The sequence below is a fragment of the Erpetoichthys calabaricus genome, chromosome 13 (genome assembly GCF_900747795.2).
Source record: "Erpetoichthys calabaricus chromosome 13, fErpCal1.3, whole genome shotgun sequence".
Classification (NCBI taxonomy): domain Eukaryota; kingdom Metazoa; phylum Chordata; class Cladistia; order Polypteriformes; family Polypteridae; genus Erpetoichthys; species Erpetoichthys calabaricus.
Genome location: NC_041406.2, coordinates 61005221 through 61028073, shown reverse-complemented (window position 1 = coordinate 61028073; position 22853 = coordinate 61005221). Strand labels below are relative to the sequence as shown.

Genomic DNA, 22853 nt, shown 5'->3' with positions numbered 1-22853 from the left:
AATATGGAGTGTTAATTCTGAATAACAGTCTGGGCAGTACTCTTCTTCCATCTTGTAGATGAAATAACATAATGCAAAAGTAAAATAAATATTTATTTTTTTATGCATTCTGACACTCTATAGAAACTTATTAATTCAGGAGTGTGGTAGAGCCTCAAAAACCCACAATGGCATATAAACAAAAGTTGTAAAGCCAGTTTTAGCTTTAACTGAACCATTAGTTCAATCATGCAATAGCAATTACAATGTCAATTGGTCACCAGATAGTGAAACTGATGTGTATGAAATTGTAAAATCAAACCGGCATAACATGTCTGATGAATTTGGTCCTGTGATGGTTCACCATGGTATAAGTAGCTTTGTGGCAATAAAGGCAAAATGATTACGATCAAGTAGAAGGCCAAGAAAGACATTAGCCTCCTAAGCACTGTTCATAATGTGGCAACTGCCAATAATCATTTCAGGGGAAATGTGGGAATCACTAAGCCTTCACTGTAATCGCTGACAATAACACAATGGGCATGTTATCACACAGATTAGGCACTGATACTCTACACTCTAAGGTGCAAGCAACAGAATAATTATTATTAGAAAAGTGCGCAAAGAAATACATGTCTACTGTCTCCATTGCAACATTGAGCTGTACTTGGTGACTTTTTCAAAAAATATCATACAAAGGATGTACTAAATCAGTATATTAGTGGACACAAGACATACCCTTTCTGCTGTATTTATGCTAACGTTTAAGTATTTTCATATTTCTGTCACATATAATAACTTTTTTCTTAAACGAAAATCAATGTTGAATGCTTGTTTTTGCAGGGATAAACATAATGGTAAGGAGGTTAAATTGTCCCAATGTGTTTAATTTTAACTGAAATTGTTCACTTGATTTAATTTCCTGTTCACTTTATTCTACATAATAAATAATATATAAGTTTTATGCATTTGATTGTATATAATTGCACAGTACAATAAGTTGTATCATATTATAAAATCTTCTGCTGAGTAATTTCCTGCAGTAGCACTAAAGTGTAATTTACATGGGAATTCTAGATCCACACAAATTTTTTAATTAGCTGTGCAGTTTCTTATTGCCTGCTAAAAACCTTTTTTTCATTTATTTTAAGAAGACGGACAAAACACACTCTTTTATTCTTCCAATCAAGCATTAGGTGAAGATTATATTAACATAGTCTTCATCAAATATGGATGAGAAAGAAGATTTTTGGAGTGAGTTGGATGAAGTGATGAACAGTGTACCCAAGTGACAGAAAGTGCTGATTGGAGTGGATTTCAATGGACATGTTGGTGAAGGGAACAGAGGAGGTGATGGGTAGGTATGGTGTCAAGGAGAAGAACGAAGAAGGTCAGAGGATAGTGGATTTTGCCAAAAGGTTGGACATGGCTCTGGTGAATATGTATTTTAAGAAGAGGGAGGAACATAAGGTTACGTACAAGAGTGGAGGAAGATGCGCACAGGTAGATTACATCCTATGCAGAAGAGTCAATTTGAAGGAGATTAAAGACTGCAAAGTGGTGTCAGGGAAAATTGTAGTTAAGCAGCATAGGATGGTGGTCTGTAGGATAACATTGGAGATCAAGAAGAGGATGAGAGTGAGGGCAGAGCCAAGGATCAAATGGTGGAAGTTGAAAAAGGAAGACTGCAAGGTTGAGTTTAGGGAGAAGGTGAGAGAGGCACTGGGAGGTAGTGAAGAGTTACTAGACAGTTGGGAAACTACAGCAGATGTAGTAGGGGTGTTAGCAAGAAGGATGCTTGGTGTGACATCTGGACAGAGGAAGGAGGAAAAGGAAACCTGGTGGTGGAATGGAGGAGTACAGTAGAGTAAACAGAGGAAGAGGATGGCAAAGAAGAGGTGGGAGAGTCAGTGAGATGCAGAAAGTAGACAAAAGTACAAGGAGAAAAGGCACAAGGTGAAGAGAGAGGTGGCAAAGGCTAAAGAAGAGGTTGGACACTAAGGAGGGAGAAAAGGACCTGTACCGATTGGACTGAGCTGGGAAAGATGTTATGCAGATTAGGGTAATCTATAATAATAAAAGGCAAAGCCCTCACTGACTGACTGACTGACTCACTGACTGACTGACTCACTCATCACTAATTCTCAAACTTCCCGTGTAGGTGGAAGGCTGAAATTTGGCAGGCTCATTCCTTACAGCTTACTTACAAAAGTTAGGCAGGTTTCATTTCGAAATTCAAAGCGTAATGGTCATAACTGGAACATATTTTTTGTCCATACACTGTAATGGAGGAGGCGGAGTCACGTATCGCGTCATCACGCCTCCTACGTAAACATGTGAACTAAAAACAAGGAAGACATTTACAGCACGAGTCACACGCGGGAACGAAGGTAAATGACGTTAATTTTTGACTGTCTTTTAATACTGTGTGAGCATACATATTAACACATGTGCAATTAAACGTGTGCATTTACGGGGTGATTTCTGAGGCTTAAAAGCTCACCTTTTATCAAACGCGGGAAGAAAGGTAACTGACGTTGTTCACTGTCTTTTAATACTGTGTAACCATACATATTAACACATGTCCAATTAAACGTGTGCATTTACGGGGTGATTTCTCAGGCTTAAAAGCTCGCCTTTTACTAAAAAGGTAAATGCAAAACTATTTTTAATCAGTTTATTGAAACGCTCCCGTTAAGGATTGCAATAACATATTCGCGAGATAAAAGAACGAAGTAGGGGGAAATGGAGGAACAGCCGCAAACAGCGAAGAGCAAAAAATTAATTAAACAATTGAGAACGGAGCGAGTTAAGCATACAAGCATGTTCATAAGGGAAACAAAGCACGGTGTAAAACGTAAGTTTAAATTAAGTTTATAGAAACGCTCCCGCTGCGGATTGCAATAACATATTCGCGAGATAAAAGTTTAATGAGAAGACACGAGGTATAAACGAAGCACACGCCGTGGCGCAACGTTAGGGGCAACAGTTTCAACCATTCTATGATCTGCTTCTCGCAACTGAAAGACGGCACATGGCGGATGTTAGCCGACTTGCTGACCGCAACGTTAGGGGCTTCAACTATGGCGCTGACGCAACATCTCAGTGCCAACACTTTGCAGACTGTACTTAAAAGACACGCCCTCCTCACTGGACAGTTAAAAACACCAATCAAACTAACGATGACATCAAGTATTACCCAATCAAAAGTAGGAAAGGAGGCATCTTCATAAAATGCGTGTGGGATGATTTGCATGAGACGCTGCTTTAAAAAAAAAATGATAAAAAAAATACGGGATAAATCCCGTCCAGTATTGATTCAAAACGGGACGCGCAATTTCATTCTCAAACGCGGCACGATTCCGTATTTTAAAGGACGGGTGGCAACCCTACAGTGCCAGGTAACCACCCATACAATCAGATTGTGATTCAGACTAGGAATGCAATGAATGTAATTACCCCGATCTACATACAAGGCGAAAGTCTTGCAACATTCAAAGATGATGGTTTGGGATAATTAGTACTTATTAAGTACAACATAAAAGAGCTTATGAAGCCTTGAACCGAAAAAAGCAAGATCTCAGAGATCGTAAAAAAAAAAAAGGAGGTAATGTCGTTTTACTCGCTGTATATTTTAGTCAAACATTACCAGTTATTCCACGAGGGAGACCAGCAGATGAACTCAACGCGTGTTTAAAATCCATGCTTCTCCCACGGTCGGTTATATGTCGCGTGTTCTCGGGTAGGTACACCAAAAAATTTATACATTTAAGCATGTAATGGGCAAAGAAAAAATGAGGTATACCCGAAGGCACTGCAGTAGTACTCAATGTAACTTTACTTCTTAAATGTTAATGTTTTACTGTTTAATAATTTATACGCTTCTTATATATTGTTCAAATTCTTTTATCAAAATACCAGTGACAGCGCAATGCACGATAACATGGAGTGAATACACCATACGCATCTGCCCACGGCCGCCCTGGTGTGCGCAGATAGGAGTTGATTCTAAAATAAAATAAACATAAAAACAGTAATACATTCATCACCCATAAAGCGGATAGCAGACGTGACGTATTATATGTGTACCACATTTCAAGTCAATACGTGAAACGGTTTGCAAGCTACATGTGATTTAAAATCCTGGACAGACCAACGAAAAGCCACGGTAGAAAATTATACAAGAAGATTTTACTGTTTAATAATTTATATTTATATGAAATGTGCCTCTTATATATTACTTCATATTCTCATATGATAATGATGTTAATGTTGTTTATATTGATTTCTATGTTATTGTAAGTGCATCTATGTGTGTATATGTATGTATGTATGTGTATATATATATATATATATATATATATATATATATATATATATATATATATATATATATATATATATATAAAAAATATATATATAAAAAATATATGTGTATATGTATATATAATATATCTGTATATGTGTGTATATGTGTGTGTATATGTGTATATGTATATATATATGACAGCAACACTCATAACAATGACAACACAATTACATTGACAATCATGTTACGTTATTTTTAAAATGTTTCCTTTACTTTTTCATAACCTCTTTAACACACTACTTCTCCGCTGCGAAGCGCGGGTATTTTGCTAGTAAAGGATAAAGATGGAAACATACTCACAAGCGAGGAGAGTGTGTTGAGCAGATGGAAATAGTACTTTGAGAGGCTGATGAATGAAGAGAACGAGAGAGGAGGTTGGATGATGTGGAGATAGTGAATCAAGAAGTGCAACAGATTAGCAAGGAGGAAGTAAGGACAGCTATGAAGAGAATGAAAAATGGAAGGGCCGTTGGTCCGGATGACATACCTGTTAGAAGGCCAGAAAGAGTTGCATTGCATCTTTGTGGACCTGGAGAAAGCATCTGACAGGGTGCCTCGAGAGGAGTTGTGGTATTGTATGAGGAAGTCAGGAGTGGCAGAGAAGTATGTAAGAGTTGTACAGGATGTGTACGAGGGAAGTGTGACAGTGGTGAGGTCTGCGGTAGGAGTGATGGATGCATTCAAGGAAGAGGTGGGATTACATCAGGGATCGGCTCTGAGCCCTTTCTTATTTGCAATGGTGATGGACAGGTTGACAGACGAGATTAGACAGGGGTCCCCATGGACTATGATGTTTTCTGATTACATTGTGATCAGTAGCGATAATAGGGAGCAGGTTGAGGAGACCCTGGAGAGGTAGAGATATGCTCTAGAGAGGAGAGGAATGAAGGTCAGTAGGAACAAGACAGACTACATGTGTGTAAATGAGGGGGAGGTCAGTGGAATGGTGAGGATGCAAGAAGTAGAGTTGGCGAAGGTGGATGAGTTTAAATACTTGGGATCAACAGTACAGAGTAATGGGGATTGTGGAAGAGAGGTGAAAAAGAGAGTGCAGGCAGGGTGGAATGGGTGGAGAAGAGTGTCAGGAGTAATCTGTGACAAACGGGTATCAGTAAAAGTGAAAGGGAAGGTCTACAGGACGGTAGTGAGACCAGCTATGTTATATGGGTTGGAGACGGTGGCACTGACCAAAAAGCAGGAGACAGAGCTGGAGGTGGCAGAGTTAAAGATGCTAAGATTTGCACTGGATGTGACAAAGATTAGAAATGAGTACACAAGAGTGTCAACTCAAGTTGGACGGTTGGGAGACAAAGTCAGAGAGGCAAGATTGTGTTGGTTTGGATATGTGCAGAGGAGAGATGCTGAGTTTATTGGGTGAAGGATGCTAAGGATAGAGCTGCCAGGGAAAAGGAAAAGAGGAAGGCCTAAGAGGAGGTTTATGGATGTGGTGAGAGAGGACATGCAGGTGATGGGTGTAACAGAACAAGATGCAGAGGACAGAAAGATACGAAAGAAGATGATCCGTTGTGGCAACCCCTAACGGTAGCAGCCGAAAGAAGAAGAAGAGTCTTCATCAAATATTCTAAATTTACTATTACTACTACTGTAGGATGAGATTTTTAGATTAACATTACAGTACTTGCATATTTAAAGCAAACTGAAATAAATATATAACTATGAGCCAACTCAACATTAAAAAGAAATAGCAATCTGGACCTGTATAGTTTAAAAGAACAAATTATTAACATAAATAAACATGATATGAATGCTGAGATCAAACCTCAGCCTCCAAAATATTCACCCTAGATAATACTAAAAGAATACTGCAGGCCACAGAGTGTTTTATATTTCTATTTATCACGAGAAAGATTGTAGGTAAATCGTAGGCAAAATCTGCCAATACTATAAAGTTGAAAACCAACAATCTTTGCCATGGGGTCTATAAAAAATCTTAGCCCTAAATCAACCAAAAATATATAACAGACCAAATACATTTAAGGGAAAATCCACAATCTTGGACAAAGTTTTTTAGTGGGATGTCAGTTTAAAATAGAGTCACACTAGTGACACCATGTATTTATTTAGTCTAACATCAAATGGTCATTCAAAATGCAAGTGAAACAGTGTGACTCAGAGAGAGAGAATTCATAGAGAGTCAGAAAAAGTATTATATCAAGAAAAAGTTAAAGTTTTACATGTCATAACAAAAACCACAATAAAAAGTCCCCACTACACCAATACACCATTTGATTCCAAAGCCTTTAGGTGAAACACAACAAGTGAACATGTTCAATTTTTGTAGAAGTTTAGAAAGAAAAGAGATTATAGCAGGGGTTCCCAAACTGGAGCGTCTGCACCCCAGGGGGTGCAAGATCGCATTTCAGGTGTGCAACAAAGATGAAGGCTGCATTGCAATTCAGCAACGTTGAGTAACGTTTGTTGTCTGACTTTATTGTGGTGCAATCAGTGTCTTGCAGTGTGCTGTCATTTGTAGGTCATTTATTAGTTAGTGCTCCTGTTCAATTATATGATAAGAATCAAGAATTGTATGTGCAAATGTCATCCGTGCACAGAAATGTGCATTCTTATGGGTTCCTTGCTGCCGGTGGTGGGTTTGCATAGGAAAATAATTTTTTTTAAAAGAATGGAATTTGGATCTTCCCATGATCCACAGAGAATGGAGAGGTCTAATATTGTTTTTTATGAAAGCCCTGATCATGAAACATTGTTGACTTTGAGGTCTGACTGACATTTTTGCCTGGGGGCAAGTGGAACTGAATTGGATGAAACACTTGCTACTTACACTCAACCTTATCTCTCCTGCTGGTGGTCCTGGCAATAGTGCAGCGCATCTGTTTTTGAATTGAAGTGCAAGTGATATTGGTGGACAAAGCTTGTCAACTATTTCTCATTTCTTAGTGATGCATCAACTTGTTGCTTCACAGGGGTCTCCAATCCCCCAAATTGCTCGATCGTTGACTGTGCGTTTTTTTCTCACAGCATTTGATGCTTTGCAGAATACCCTCAATCCCCAGATTGTCAGTCGAGTGTCTAAGCTTTATGTTGAGCACATTTACAAAATTATTGATGTCTATAAAGGTATAATAACTTGCCCAATTTATATTTAAATTTTAAGGACCAAGTTAAAAGTTTATTTTTTTGAGTTCAATCTATTCACACGCAGAACTATATCTGGTTCAAAGATTAGAAATTTGACTTCTTCATCTTGAAATGTGATTTTACTTTCATAGGTGCTAACATAAACATTTTCTAGGGGTGTGAGGCATAGAAAATGTTGGGAACCATTGAATTATAGTAATATTTTAAGTATCAAAGCTATACAGTATTAACATAAATTACTTAGATCCTTATAATTGTTAATGTCTTTAGATCGTTCACATTACATTTTTATTAAGCAATTTCTATAACTTATGCTCTTTCTACTACAATAACAAAGGCAAGTATTCAGAGAAAACTGTAAAAAATTTTTATATTTTATAAAGTATATAAACCTGGTCAGAAGAAGCATATCAAAGTTTTCACAAAGTAACCACAGCAAGTGACTAAGTAGTTGTCAATGAATTTTAGATATCCATTATAGCATTCAAGGTAGAGGCCAAAAGATGAAAACTGCAATACCAAAAATACAATGCCTTCACAAAAGCCTGGTGAAATTCAACGTTTCATTTCATGTAGTATTGACAAGTTAATTTTCATAATGTTTCTGTCAGTGCAAACGTGAAGGTTATTCATTATGGTGATGCTAAAGCTACTGAGTAGAACAGCAACGCTTGCACTGGGTATTCTGTGCTATTAAAGAAATCAATAGTTGCCATCATAAGTTGCATACAAATTTGTCCCAAGGAACTTCAAGTATTTCCTTCACGCTGCAAAGAAGTCATTCATAAACTTTCCTTAAAGTGGTAAAACATTAAATAGTGAAAAATATATTCACGCTTAATTTATTATAAATATCAAGATATCTCTTTTATACACGACCTTGCAATGTTTGAAATCCATCTATCTAAGCATATTTAATGCATTATTGAAAAAAACAAATAATTTCTCAAAAAGTAAAAATGGGAAAACATACACATTTTGAAAATTACAAAAGCACCAGAAACACTTCTAAGCAATCTGTTACGTCTTAGACAAACTACATTATGCTGAAATAACCTAGAGTAAAATGCATAAAACTGAGTTAGTGGTGGTAAAATCCATTTACAGTCATGAACCAAAGAATATTTTAATATAAGAAGTGCTTTGTAATAAAAATAGACAAATGAAAGAAATTGTGTTCTCCTACCAGCATTGTCGAAAACTTTTGAAATATTGAATTTGCTGTTTATAACAAAATGATGAGATGTGACACAGAATTCACAGCAGTCATTTTCATCACTTCCATGACCTGTGATTACGGCATAAAGTTCAACCTACAAAAAAGAAAAGAGACGCAGCATCGAATTTACATGCAGAATGGTGTGTATACACCCAGAGTGCTAAACATTTGTGCATCTTGAATATTCATAACATATCAAAAAATAATAATAATAATAATAGAAACAACTATAAATGATACTTTTAGAAACATAGAAAAAGTGAGAGCATTTTAGGCCTGCATGCAATGCTGGCTGTAGATTTTAAAGTAATAAAATGAAATGTGTTTTTTAAATGTACACTTAGTATACTCAAGACACAATAAAAGCAGGTGTACATCACAAAAAGGAACTGCTTTAATGTTTACTTGTCTTTGTTAAATGGTACTACATAACCCTTGTAAGTACAATGACACAGAAGTGCCATAATAAAATACACCGACGAGACAGGTCACAAAAGACTAAGAGGTACCAGCGCATATTCTTTTGTTTCTGCCTAAGTTCAATTTCCTAGTCACGTACCTAAGTGGCAGACAGAATCAATTAATCAGGCACAATATGAAAGTAGCCTGAAACTGTCTCCCACTCTATAGCACTAAGGAAATCTGAAATGGATTTGTGTACTGGGCGAACCTTTTATGAGTGTATAGGAAAAAAAAATGGTCAGTAAGTAGGATAGCTGCCAAAAAGACAGCAAAGGCAAATGAATTAGGAAATTAGTACAAAAAATAACAGAACAGTATAATTAAAAAAGAAGGAAAGAAAAATGAGGAAAAACAACAATTGTAAATACCTTTTTGGTTAACGGTGGAATGCTAAAGCTGATAGGTTGGTAATGCTTGTTGTAGTTCTTATCAAATGTGCCTCCTTCAAATAAGAGCTGCAGTTTAAATGGGATCAAGTTTGAATAAAATCCATCTGTAGGAAGAAGAATTACCATTTAAACACAATATGAGTTAAAGTAGGTTAAACTGTGAAAGCATCTTACAGCAATAGACAGTAAGAATAATTAGAAATTGTAAAGGAATACAATACCAATAAAATTTCACAAAATAGCATTAAATAATGAAAAAAGCTCTGAATGTAATCTGTATCTCTCATTAAACCCATAAAAGACTCAAATGTGCTTTTAAAATGTTTTCTTTGCAAGGACAGAATTATTTTTTGCTATAATGCTGTATGAATAGAGCTGAAATTAAACTGAATAATTAGGAAGGTTAATTTTGCCACACTTCTTACCTAAGAAAGTAAATGAAACAGTGTCAGAAAGCACTTCTTGATAATTTTATGACTTATTTTGGTTTGGTTCACTTTGACACTCTTAACATATTGGCAGTCCTACCCTTATGACAAATGTTTGTAAAGTTAGCTCAGATGACATGTTGATGCTGACTTATAAGAAGCACACATTTTTAATGCTGGTAAACATTTCCCAGAGGAATTTGCCAAATGTATTATGAGTTAGACAAGCTGAAATTTAATTAGAAGCCTAATGGACATTACATACCAATCCAATTAGCCATTAGGAAAATACCTTAATATATTTTAAAGTTTACATTTAGTACATTTTAAAATTTACAGTATTTATGTTACAATGTGTAATTTTTTTCAAAGTAAACACATTTCCTGTGCATTAAATCTCTTTTTGTTAGATTTCTGTATGGTTTGAAAATGTGAAATATTTTTCCAGTATAAAAAAAAACTAGAAGGAAAACACAACCATCCCAGGAGATTCATCCATATTTAGTTGAAGCACAACTAACAGACTGATTCGTTTTAAAACACCAAGACTTGTTTTCACAAATACTTTTGCTGTCAGGCCACTTTGGCTTCTTCCCTTAAATATTGGAGACACACAGATTCCCACATATCTCTACTACTAATCATGCAGCATGTAGCTGAGCTCCTCTCTACTCTGTTGCCCCCTCACACATTTTCCTGCAATCATTTTAAACAGCAGCTCAGCCACCTGATCCCTATCCCCTACTAATTTGTCCAGACTGCCTAAGTGCTTTTAGTGAGTGAAAATTTACAATACCAATTAAGCCCAGTCCTACATTTATTAATGGAACAGACTTCTGGTTGTCATACTTTACTGCTCAATAAAACGCAGTTCAAACTAGCTAGCTAGCAAATATCCCATTGTATATAAAGGGCGACCAGGCTGATCCAAGTAACAGTAAGCTTAATGTGCAACACAGGTAACTTAATGGAAGCAATTATTAGGAAAATGTCTGAACATATCATATTTAGAACAAGTACATTAGCAAATAGTCAGCATGCATTCAGGTAGAGAAGATTGTGTTTCACTTTTGATGCTGGAAGTCTATAAGGAAGCAACAAAAACATGCAATAAGAGAGATGCACATAGTGAGTGCTGCAGGGGATAGAAGGGTTCTCCAGAGGGTGATTTCTTGACTGGAATAAAGGAGAGTGAAAGGACAGGTGTTCCGACCAGATGGAAACAGAAATCCTTATCCAGCAGGGTTGCCAGTACATTGGAAGAACTGGGGGAGACAACTGTATGTGGGGGCTGTAATCTCCAATATGCTAGAGGGTAGCATCCCTGGGATTCTGGAACCCTTTGGATACCCACAGGGCATCATGGGAGTTGGAGTCTTAGAGTGCAGCCCTGTTGGGTTCTGTGGGAGCCGCCAAGTGGTGGTACAGGGAAATACGGTCCCTACTTTGTGGGACTTCCTTCTGACCTAGAAGTGCTTCAGATATACTGTGTCCATAAAAGGAGCTGCTTTGCCTTGTCCCAGGGGGTCAGCGTCAGGAGGCAGAGGGCTAAGCTCTTGAAATGAGTGGCAGGAGAGAGGAAGAATTCTACACAACTGTGTCTTTGGCTCTGTGGCTGTGCTTAACTGTTGACTGAAGTCTGTGGGTAATAAAATGGACATTATTTGAGTCCGTGGTTGTATAGAATTTGATTGTGTCTGGGGTTTGAGGCTCAGTGGTGTCTCCTGCTGGTTATAACATCATGTTATTTACTGTGATTTTTCAGATGGGTTTTGATAAGGTACCACATGAAATGTTAGCAAACAAATTAAAATAAATGGGAAATCAAGGAACAGTGTGTACATTGATACAAAATTGGCTCAAAAACATAAACAAAAAGGTAATGGGTATGGGAACTTTTCAAGAAGTAAGTGATATTAAAAATGGCATCCATCCAGGATCAGGGATGTGGCCTCTGCTCTTTTTAATATACATAACTGAACTAGACAAGAATATAATCAATAAACTGGTTGAGGTTGCAGATAACGAAATTAGGTGAAATGGCAGATAATGTAGAATCAGCTAAATTGTTACAAAGGGACTTAAATAGCATACAGGCTTGAGCAGATTTGTCTCAGATAAAATTTAACATAAATACTGTAAATGTAAAGTTTTAAATGTAGGTTGTAGAAATGTTAGATTTGAATACACAATGAAAGGTCAAAAACTTATGAGAATGACTGACATTAGGAGTCCAAAGTGGACTTGTCACTATCTACATCAAGTGTGGCACGCGTCTGAGGGTGGCACCCAGTCGGGACGCCCAGGAAGACCGGAGGAGGGCTCACGCCTCCTCTAGACCACCAGGGGGCGACCGCCCTGGTTCCTTTGGGGGCCACGGTAACCCTGTAGGGGCCCGTGGTCACCGCCAGGGGGCGCCCCCATGCCTGGAGAACCCAGAGTGCTTCCGGGTATGCAGCCGGAACTTCCGCCACACTGGAGCGTGTCGGTGGGAGATTGCCGGAACACACCTGGAGCACATCCGCTGCTTATAAAAGGGGCCACCTCCCTTCACAGGATGGCTGGAGTCGGGTGGAAGAAGGATGAAGTCTGTGAAGAGAGACAGGAGGCGGTCTGATGAGAGGCATAGTGTGGTTTAGCCTGGACTTTGGGGGAGATTGGGGTTGTTGGCACGTAAGACTTGTAAATAGTAGTATAAACAAATGTGTGGTGGTGACTTTAAACATGTCTGCCTGTCTGTGTCTGGGGCTCGTTCCACACAAGACAGAAGTGTACAGAAGCAATCAAGAAGGCTAATAGGATGCTAGGTTAGATACCTGTATCATGTATCAGTGCGTGCTCCCAACCAACCTGTATCATGATGTGAGGAGTAAAAGTCAATGAAGGTTATGCTTAAGATATATAACTCACTGATCAAACCTAATATTTTGAATATTACAAAAAGGATGTAGAAGTGCAAAAGAAAGCCAGAGGACAGCGACTAGGCTAATTCTGGGACCGAGGGATATGAGGTATGAGGAGAGATTGAAGGAGCGGAACCTTTTCGATGTAAGTAAATGGAGATTAAGAAGTGACATGATCAAAGTGTTTAAAATTGTGAAGGGAATTAGAAGAGTGCATCCCAGCTGTTACTTTAAAATAAGACCTTCAATAAGAACACAGGGTCACAGATGGAAACTTGTTAAGCGCAGATTTTTCACAAATGTTAGTAAGTTGATTTTCACACCAAGAGCCATAGACACATGGTAAACATTACCAGGTAGTGTCATAGATAGTAAGACTTTAGAAACTTTCAACTCTTGACTAGATGTTACAATAAAAGGCAAAAAATCAACAAGCCAGAAATCCAGAACACCTGAAAATCCAGGCTTTTTCAAAAACTTTTTAAAACTTACAGGCTTTTGTGTGTGAAAGTGCATACATTAGTGTGACCCCCTCAGATGCACAGAAACAATAAGTGACAACACGGACCACACGGATACAAAGAAATTACAAAGTAGTAAACAATGTCATATATGGAAGTATTTAAAGGAAACAACAGAAACATCTGCAAATCAAACTAGTGTTCTATGCACAAGCAGTGCAGCAGCTGCAACAGAAGTTGCAGAAATGGACGAAAACAAACACTCATTTTGATAAAAGAAGAATTCTGTATTTGTTGATGAATAAACCAACAACTTTTTCCTGTTCTTCCCTCCTTTATACTTCCTTTAATTAAATTAGAAGTACCAACTGAGAATCCAGAAAATATGAAAATCCTGACCAACCAAATACCTGAATAGTTTGGTAACTTTGTGTAACTTTGCCCTGGATCTGAGGTCAAAGTTACTCATGCAAGCCTCAGTACAGCTTGTCCTGTTTCTGATGTCTGGAAACAGGAATCTTAGCTTTATGAGTTTGGGAAGGTGAAAGTCACTTCAGAGACAGGTTTTGGATTTATGAGCCTAAACAAATGGAACAGGGATATGTTTTAAATATTTGCTGTACTATTTTTTGACTTTCTATTGCTTTCAATTTTGAATGTTTATTTGGGAATAATTTCAGTTCTTACTGGTTGCAATTTGTAGTTCCCCACTTTCCCTGAAGTAAACTGTTGCTTCCATACACTAGGCTTGCTTCAATTTGTACATTACTTTTCATCTAAACCTTCCAAAACTCAACTCTATTATAAGCTTGTTTGTAAATTAAAGATATATAGATTACAGATCAAAGTGTTACATTCAAACCTGACTGTAGCTACCATTCTTATAGGATGCCCTACAAGAGAAATTATATTTATACCCAAAATTCCCATTATTCCTGGTAATTACCTGTTTTAATTCAAAACAATACACTCTCCTGTAAAATTGTGTTTTGCAAAGACCATCAACAGAACCCAAGGTCCCTGCAGTGGGCTGGCACCCTGCCCGGGGTTTGTTTCCTGCCTTGCGCCATGTGTTGGCTGGGATTAGCTAGAGCAGACTCCCATGTCCCTGTAGTTTCGATATAGCAGGTTGGATAATGGATGGATGGAGAACCTAAGGTTAGTCACTACTAGGAAAAGCAGGAATTCAAGTATAGTAGGAAATGTTTTACTCAAGGTTAATTGTAAGTAGCTTATTCATGAGTAAGGAACTCCAGTGAACTAATAATATTAGCCTCTGGTAAAAAAAAAAAAAATAATACAATAAAATGCAATAAAATTTCCCCTGATTGTGGAGTCCAGTTAGCAATTAGCATACAATCATGCAGGGTTTTATTTTGTGCAATGATATATATATATATATATATATATAGGGGGTTTACCCTCTGCTCACTTCGCTCGCCAACTCACCGGCCTGTGCTACGTGCCAGCCATTTCGTGTCTCTACCACTCGCGTTGTGTTGAGGGGGGCTGAACGCACACCAAGGAGACGTGGTCACTCCTCCGAAACCCCCTCTTAAGTGGTGATACAATGGGAAACAAATACAGTTTTTTTTTACCTCCTCTTTGCTCGATCAGCTGCTTCCTCCCGCTGCTGCCATGCCACGTGATTTGCATCTCATGCGGTGCTTCGAACATTTAAAAGCCTGTACAGCAGCTGTCCTACTCTTTGTCTTTTATTTCTGGCCCTGGCAGTGGTTAAATCTCTTTGCACAAAGTCTCATCTCGCAGGATGTGAGTTCTTGATATTTTTTAGTTTAGAATTTAAAAATGGAGTAAGAATCTGAAAATCTAACAACATCACATTAAAGTTTGATTAATCCTGAAAAGAATGATACCAAACATATATATGTAGGTTTTAAAATAAGCCTGATTTAAAGCGTGACAAAAAACATGACATAAAAACGTCACATAAAATTGTTGCACAAAATCATTGCACTTTTAGGCTTAGGATTTTATATATAGAGAGAGAGTAGATATCTACAAATATTGTATAAAGAAAGGTGCTGAATTCTTATGTATGACTTCTAATACACCTAATGAAGTGGCAGTTCTATTACCAAGGTCCACTGCCTTAGGAAATTTCCCAGATGAAGCTAGGTAATGCAGCTATTCCTAGTCTAAAATAAGTCTGGTAGGCTCCAGCCAGTGTCTTTGTTAAACGTTTTTTTGTTTTAGTTAATATGAGACTGTGTGTCTCATTTTGTTACTAATTAGCTTATGGTTTTGGGTAGCACTGGTGTTTATAGCATGTTTTATGATTAAAAATATGATTTTTTTTCTGTGATAAATTGCATTTCCAATTGAACAGACTTTAAATTTTTTAAGTTTGTTTCACTGAAACTTATTTTTGATTGTTATACCCCTTCTTATCCTGCAATGTATATTTTAATGCATGTAATAAAATATTAAAAATAAAGAAATTCAATGATAAGATGATATGAGATTTTGCATTTCTCAACAACCATGACTCTGAAACAAGTAACATATGCTATAAAGCAGAAATGCTCAAAACATTTAATAATACTTTACACAGGACTAATTCTTGACCATTTGCAAATGCAGAAGACTCTTTTCAGGTTCAAACTCAAAACAGTTTGATCAAGACTTGTATGTAGATCATACAAATTAAAACCATGTCAACTCATTAAACTGTAGTAATGTAAATTCATATTTTACAATAGAGAGCTAAGTGACTAATTTCCTAATTCTGCACCACTATATCCAATAAAGTACAGTATGTGTCCTTCCTGTTAATTTCTGTACTGGTCCAACAAGAGGGCTACATACCATCAACTGCTACAAGGCTGAAGTTTGTCCAAGATGGTATTGCAGGCTATTACAAGGCACACACACCAAACCACAAGCACTGCAGTGAATGGTGGGAGAAACCCACAGAAATAAATAAATACCTTTTAAATATTGCTGATAATGTGTGTCAAACTGAAGCAAACCTGGAACCTTGTGTTGTGGCTTTTAATTCTAGTGAGTTTTGCTTCGGTGGGAGCAAAACAATGAAACAGAGAGAAACATTTGTTTACAGTCAAATATGATTTTAAAATAAATATTTCTACTGATATGATTAAACCTGTATTATAAATTCAAAGTAAATAAATCAGAATCTATAATGAAATGTATTTTATAAAGTCTTTTCTTTGCAAAGAACACTGTCTTTCAAACCAACCTGAATACCACATGATGGCTGCAATTAGATTTTGATTTACTGTCAGGTTTTCAGTCTTTTTCAGATATGCAACTTCTGTTTGAGTCATACAGACTAAATATGAAATAAGCTGACACTGACAGATTTATGTCAACAATGGTTTTCTCAGGGCGGCACGGTGGCGCAGTGGGTAGCGCTGCTGCCTCGCAGTTGGGAGACCTGGGGACCAGGGTTTGCTTCCCGGGTCCTCCCTGCGTGGAGTTTGCATGTTCTCCAGCTGTCTGCGTGGGTTTCCTCCGGGCGCTCCAGTTTCCTCCCACAGTCCAAAGACATGCAGGTTAGGTGGATTGGCGATTCTAAATTGGCCCTAGTGTGTGCTTGGTGTATGGGTGTGTTTGTGTGTGTCCTGCGGTGGGTTGGCACCCTGCCCGGGATTGGTTCCTGCCTTGTGCCCTGTGTTGGCTGGGATTGGCTCCAGCAGACCCCTGTGTTCAGATTCAGTGGGTTGGAAAACGGATGGATGGATAGATGGTTTTCTCAACAGATACTGGGTTGACTACAGCAATTGCACTAGGATCTTTCCTAATTTTGTACAGATCTTTAGACGATAACATTGTTATGGAAGCAATGCCCTGGAGAAAACACACGTCATTTACATGACAAACATACATGTGGATTGGTCTTGCTTATCATAATGCTTAGAAGTTCATTGTGTGAAATAGCCCATGGTAATCGGAGGTCCCTTGGCTGAACCCTGGAATCTTACTCTGGTAATATGTAATTTACCATGAATTAACTATGGAGAATGTCATCAATTAAAGATTTACATATCTTAAGTGGACAAATTACATTATATATGGATATTAAATCTGCAATCAACAACCATGGCAGCAGCAAGAGGAACAGCCAGTTTTCGTGACATATATGCACTTAAACACTGTCTGTCAAAGATCTCTGAAGCTCCCTGTGAGTGCTGACAGCTTTTAAAGTGTGCGATAATCTCCCATCAGCCCTGATGTACTTGATAACATTGCCACATGCTCATCCCAATAACAGGCTGGTTAACTGAACAGCATACATCAACACTGCACCCTAAGAGCCTAACAAGACCAGCAGTTTCACTTTCTTATTTATATGGAGCACAAGAAATGCTTCCAAAACTGGTATGAACTGGGAACAAAATGTGGCTGACTTATACTGTTTCCAACTTGAACACTGTCTGCATCGCACTATCAGCAATTGCCACTGCACTCATCATCACTGAGAGGACACTCCATACGTTTCCTAAGAAAGTCTCCACCCTCCTTTTCAAACCCTACTGCTTTAAAGGATGTGTTCTTCTTACTTGTCAGCGGGAGGCTGCTGCTCAAACATCTAACTCTGTCAAGTTGGCAGCCATTAATTCATTTCACCCTGTACAGCCTGTGGAGCACTTGCAGACAACTGAATATACAGAGCTTTCTGAACTCTGCAATCATATTTTCTTGCAAAATCAGTAATGAGCACTGAGTAATTTCTTACACTGTAATGCTCTGTATTTCACACCATGGCTTTGAAAAAAGAAAGCAGAAAGGAAAGAATCTGATTGAAGACCACATTTGTTGTATGTTATGCACTGTGATTAAGCACTCTGAGTATGGGAAAGTTGCTACATAAATAAAATACATTATTATTATTACTATTATTATAATTATTATTATTTTGTAAACCTTCTCTTAGAAATAATTCCTCTTTATATGATATAGCAAACAAATCTTTTAGCCCATGGTTTGCTGTTACTGGTCTACAACAGCGAATGGTAACTGGTCTTGCCAAATTTTGACACTCGATGTTGCATGTAAAAAGGATGCTTAGGAACATTTTGCCATTCAATTTTTTTTATTGCTAGTGTCACACGTGTGTGTATAGGGGGCAGCTGAAGGGTTCTACTGACTGTACTTCTACCTAAGCTCCAGGGGTTGGCGCTGTAACCTAAAACATTTCAAAGTCAAAGTGAAAGGGGCGGCATGGTGGCACAGTGGGTAGCGCTGCTGCCTCGCAGTTAGGAGACCCAGGTTCACTTCCCAGGTCCTCCCTGTGTGGAGTTTGCATGTTCTCCCCGTGTCTGCGTGGGTTTCCTCCGGGTGCTCCAGTTTCCTCCCACAGTCGAAAGACATGCAGGTTAGGTGCATTGGTGATTCTAAATTGTCCCTAGTGTGTGCTTGGTGTGTGTGTGTGTGTGTGTGTGTCCTGCGGTGAGCTGGTGCCCTGCCCAGGGTTTGTTTCCTGCCTTGTGCCCTGTGTAGGCTGGGATTGGCTCCAGCAGACCCCCGTGACCCTGTAGTTTGGATATAGCGGGTTGGATAATGGATGGATGGATGGAAGTCAAAGTGAAAGTGAACTTTATTGTCATCTCAACCATATACATGTATAAAGATAGATGAAATTGTGAAGCTCAGGGTCCACAGTGTAACAACATGAAGTGCACATAAAAAAAATAAAATTAAATTAAAATTAGACTTAAAATTAAAAATTAAAATTAAGATTTAAAATTAAAACACAAACAAGACAAGATATTATGCAAAGGCAAGACAAAGAAGTAGCAGCAAGACTGACGTGTAGTTAGCAATATGAACATTGATGTAATGTATGGTATTTGCAATCTAGATACATAAATATAGTCAATTGATTTGTAATATAATAAATAAATAAGTAATAGATATAGATAATACAGAAATTATCAGTGTATGATAATAGTTGTTGAACACATGTGTAAACAATGACAGGTCAGAATGTTTCACAGCAGAAGGACATCAAGAACGTCAAAATTCTTCAAGGTCAGAATGAGATTTTTAATTTTTTTTTACCTGCACACTCGTCTTTGCAGGAAAGTGGTTTTCATGTATAAAAATTCTGTTTTTAGAGGTGGTTGAGGCAGTGTGGAAGATCCCAGGTGGCAGCATGGTGTTAAGGAGTCTAATTGCTTGGGGGTAAAAACTCTCCTACAGCCTGGTAGATCTGGCTTTGATGCTGCAGTATCTTCTCTTGGATGGCAGAAGTGTGAAAAGTCCATGTGAGGGGTGTAAGAGGTCCTGCACAATGCTGCAGGCCTTGCGGACACTGCATTTGTAAAATATGTCCTGTAGTGAAGGGAGAGGCACCCCGATAATGTTCTCTGCTGTCTTCACTGTCCTGTGCAGGTGCTTGCAGTCAGATATGTTGCAGTTGCCATACCAGACAGTGATACAGCTGGTCAGAACACTCTCAATGGTGCCTCTGTAGAAAATGGTGTGGATGGAAGGGAGAAGACTTGCTTGCTTCAGCCGCCTCAGGAAGTGTAATCTCTGCTGGGCTTTCTTGATTAGTGAGGAGGTGTTATGTGTTCACGTAAGTTCCACAGATATGTGTACACCGAAGAACTTGGTACTCTTAACAGTCTCCACATCTAAACCGTTGATGCTGAGTGGGATGTGGGCACTAATTAAGTTTGCATATGCTGGGTTTATGTCCAAATGTCTGTTAATGGCGTTTTTGTCTGATGGCCAAGATTCAGCCAGTTCTCTGGCACTTTTAGTACTGGCCTTAAATCTTACTTGTACATCGTCCCAGTTGAAACTTATGTCCTGTTGATTAGAACATATTCATAATAAATAAATCGTTACAACCTGTGTACCCCCCCCCCCCAACCTCCACCCTAATGAATTGTGCTATATATTGCCTTTGATTCTTGTAATTCTAAGCATTATCCTCTGATGAAGGCTCCTGGTAGGGGCTGAAAGCTCAGGAATAAAAACTACTTTATGATACGTGATTCATTTTTCTCCCCTTGTGGATCTCCAGCTGCTAATATGCAAACCGTATCACAGACCTTTGCTTCCATATATATATATATATATATATATATATATATATATATATATATATATATATATATATATATATATATATATATATGGAACACCGGAGCTCATTCCTGCTGGGCTCCGTGGCCACCGCCAGGGGGAGCTGCATGGCCTAACGAGCCCGTCTGGGCGGAACGCAGCCACACCTGGAGGTGCAGCCGGAAATAGGTCAATGACCACCTGAAGCACTTCCGGGTGGACTATAAAAGGGACTAGCAGCTACCACTCAAGGAGCCTGAGTCAAGAGGAGGAGGACTACGCTTGCCGGGTGGAGTGGTGGTGCAAAGAAGAGTGTGTTGTGGTGACTTTCTTTTGGTGTGCTTTCGGACTGTGTTGTGCCTGTGAGATACAGGGAAGAAGTGCCCCACAGGTGAAGAAAAATAAAAGTTTATTTAGTTTTACACATGCCTCCGGTGTCAGTCTGTGTCGGGTTGGCGCCTATAAAGCGCCTTTGTTACACCCCATATCTCTGACGCTAACCAGTAGCGCACTGCATCACTTTCAAAACAAAGCTTCTTTTCTGACTCTGCATCTGTCTATTTAAAAGTCCTTCATGGTACTTGAGTACTTCCTTGTATGTTTTAATAATCTTGAAATTGTACTCATAATTGCCAATTATATTCTTGTGTGATTTATAAAGCATTTTCTAACAACAGATGCTATAATACAGTAAGTGAACACCGATGGTGTGACTGACCTACTTTAGATGCAAGATTCTAGTAATGAAGTATAAGTTTTGGTTTTAAAAAAGCTTCACTCTGCTCTCTCTCTCTCTTTGTTGCCTAATCTAGGCCTTTCAAATCTTTTTGTTTTCTTAAATTAATCTGTTTCCATCTTAATGAATACACTGTTATCTGAACTTACAATGACAAGTGTATTTTATTTGATATCATAAAAATTACTTTTATTGGCTGCAAGTAGATTTCATGCAAAATATTGCAAACTTTTCTTCGTCCATTATCAAACGTATTTAATTCAGTCTGGGATTGCAACAGCCAGGGTCTATTTTGGTAGCATTGGGCACAAATCTGGAAAAAAAACCTGGGACTTGGGTGCAAATCTACTACAGCGCACACTAACCTGTATTCAGATAGTCACAAATTACAACATACACATTTTTGGAATATGCGAAGAGCACCAGATCGCCTGTGGAAAAGCCAACATAAATGTGCAGAAAATACACTGAGTATGATTTGACATTGACTGGGCAGAGGATTCAAACCCAGCTCTCTGCACTTGTGAGGAAGCAGCTCTCACCACTGTCCCACCCTGCCACTATTGTAAAAGATCTGATGGAAAATGGGTGGACCAGGGCTTCTATCACAGTTAAAATTTCCTTTAACTACATCTACACTTCAGGCAATCCTACAACTAAGAATAAATAAATACTTCTTATGTATAGATACTAATTTTCAATGTTTAATTTCAATCATATACATGTATGTTTAAAGCATTCTGACCACATATCCTGAAGAATAATCAAATATGCTTGATGTCAGGAAAGTGAATAAACTAATTCTCATTTACGGGCTGCAAGAGAGAACATAAGTCAGAAAGTAATTTGCTTTTTTTTGCTTCCACTTTGTAATAATTGAATGCTGTCAGCATAAATTACAGTCATTCTAGACAAGTGACCTGCTCCATTAGATATGATTATCTAACAGGAATATTCTCATTACTTAATGCATGCTTCTTAGTTTGTCTCCTTACTAAAGGTAAATGACTCATATTGTTCTTGTGACTGAAGATTCATGTAGCCACGTATTATCTAACAATTGTATTTTGGATTGTAACAGGGGGATTCATTTATTTTCTTTCCTCTGTAAATATAATGTGTTTTCAGTGATCATTGACATTCTGTATATAAGTGCAAATTACAATACTTATCCAAAACAGTACAATGAATTAATTGTTTCCTTGTTTAATACAGCACATGCTGGATATGGTAAGTGAAGTATAGATTAAATCATGTATCAGGTTTATTATAATGTAAATGCTGATTTGGGTCAGCAATTGTTTATCAGTGTCAAGGTAGAGTACTGAAAAAATAATAAATAAATTATTATTAAAATAATAAAAATAAATTATCAATAAATTGTTTTTGTTTCATACTGCTGAATGAATTATAACAGTTTCAAAAGAAGGTGGCTGTTATTAACAATAAATCTTGTATCACTCACTTCAACTATTTTTATTTTCTCTAGTACCTTTTGGAGAATACACCATCTCAAAGGGCTTTCAACAGCATGTATAATAGAGAATAAAAAATAATTAAAAATAATTAAAAGTCAGCTATCTACAGAGGAATATATATATATCAGCCCGGCTACAGACAAGACACCAAGGTACCCAAGGTATCCCAAAACACACACGTTTATTCTCCTCTTCCTATTTTACACAACCAAGTATAAACCAGCATATAAAATTTTGTCCTTTTTAC

General features: G+C 37.9%; 1 protein-coding gene across 1 annotated transcript in view; it reads right to left on the bottom strand.

Annotated features, from left to right (window-relative positions):
* Window positions 1–22853, bottom strand: part of si:dkey-256h2.1 (uncharacterized protein LOC337520 homolog) — a 316260-nt gene that overhangs the window by 61494 nt on the left and 231913 nt on the right. The window contains exons 9-10 of the mRNA XM_028817047.2: window positions 9518–9642; window positions 8655–8781 (exon numbers count right to left, since the gene is read on the bottom strand). Coding sequence (XP_028672880.1) covers window positions 8655–8781; window positions 9518–9642 — 252 coding nt within the window. The remainder of the gene's footprint in view (window positions 1–8654; window positions 8782–9517; window positions 9643–22853) is intronic.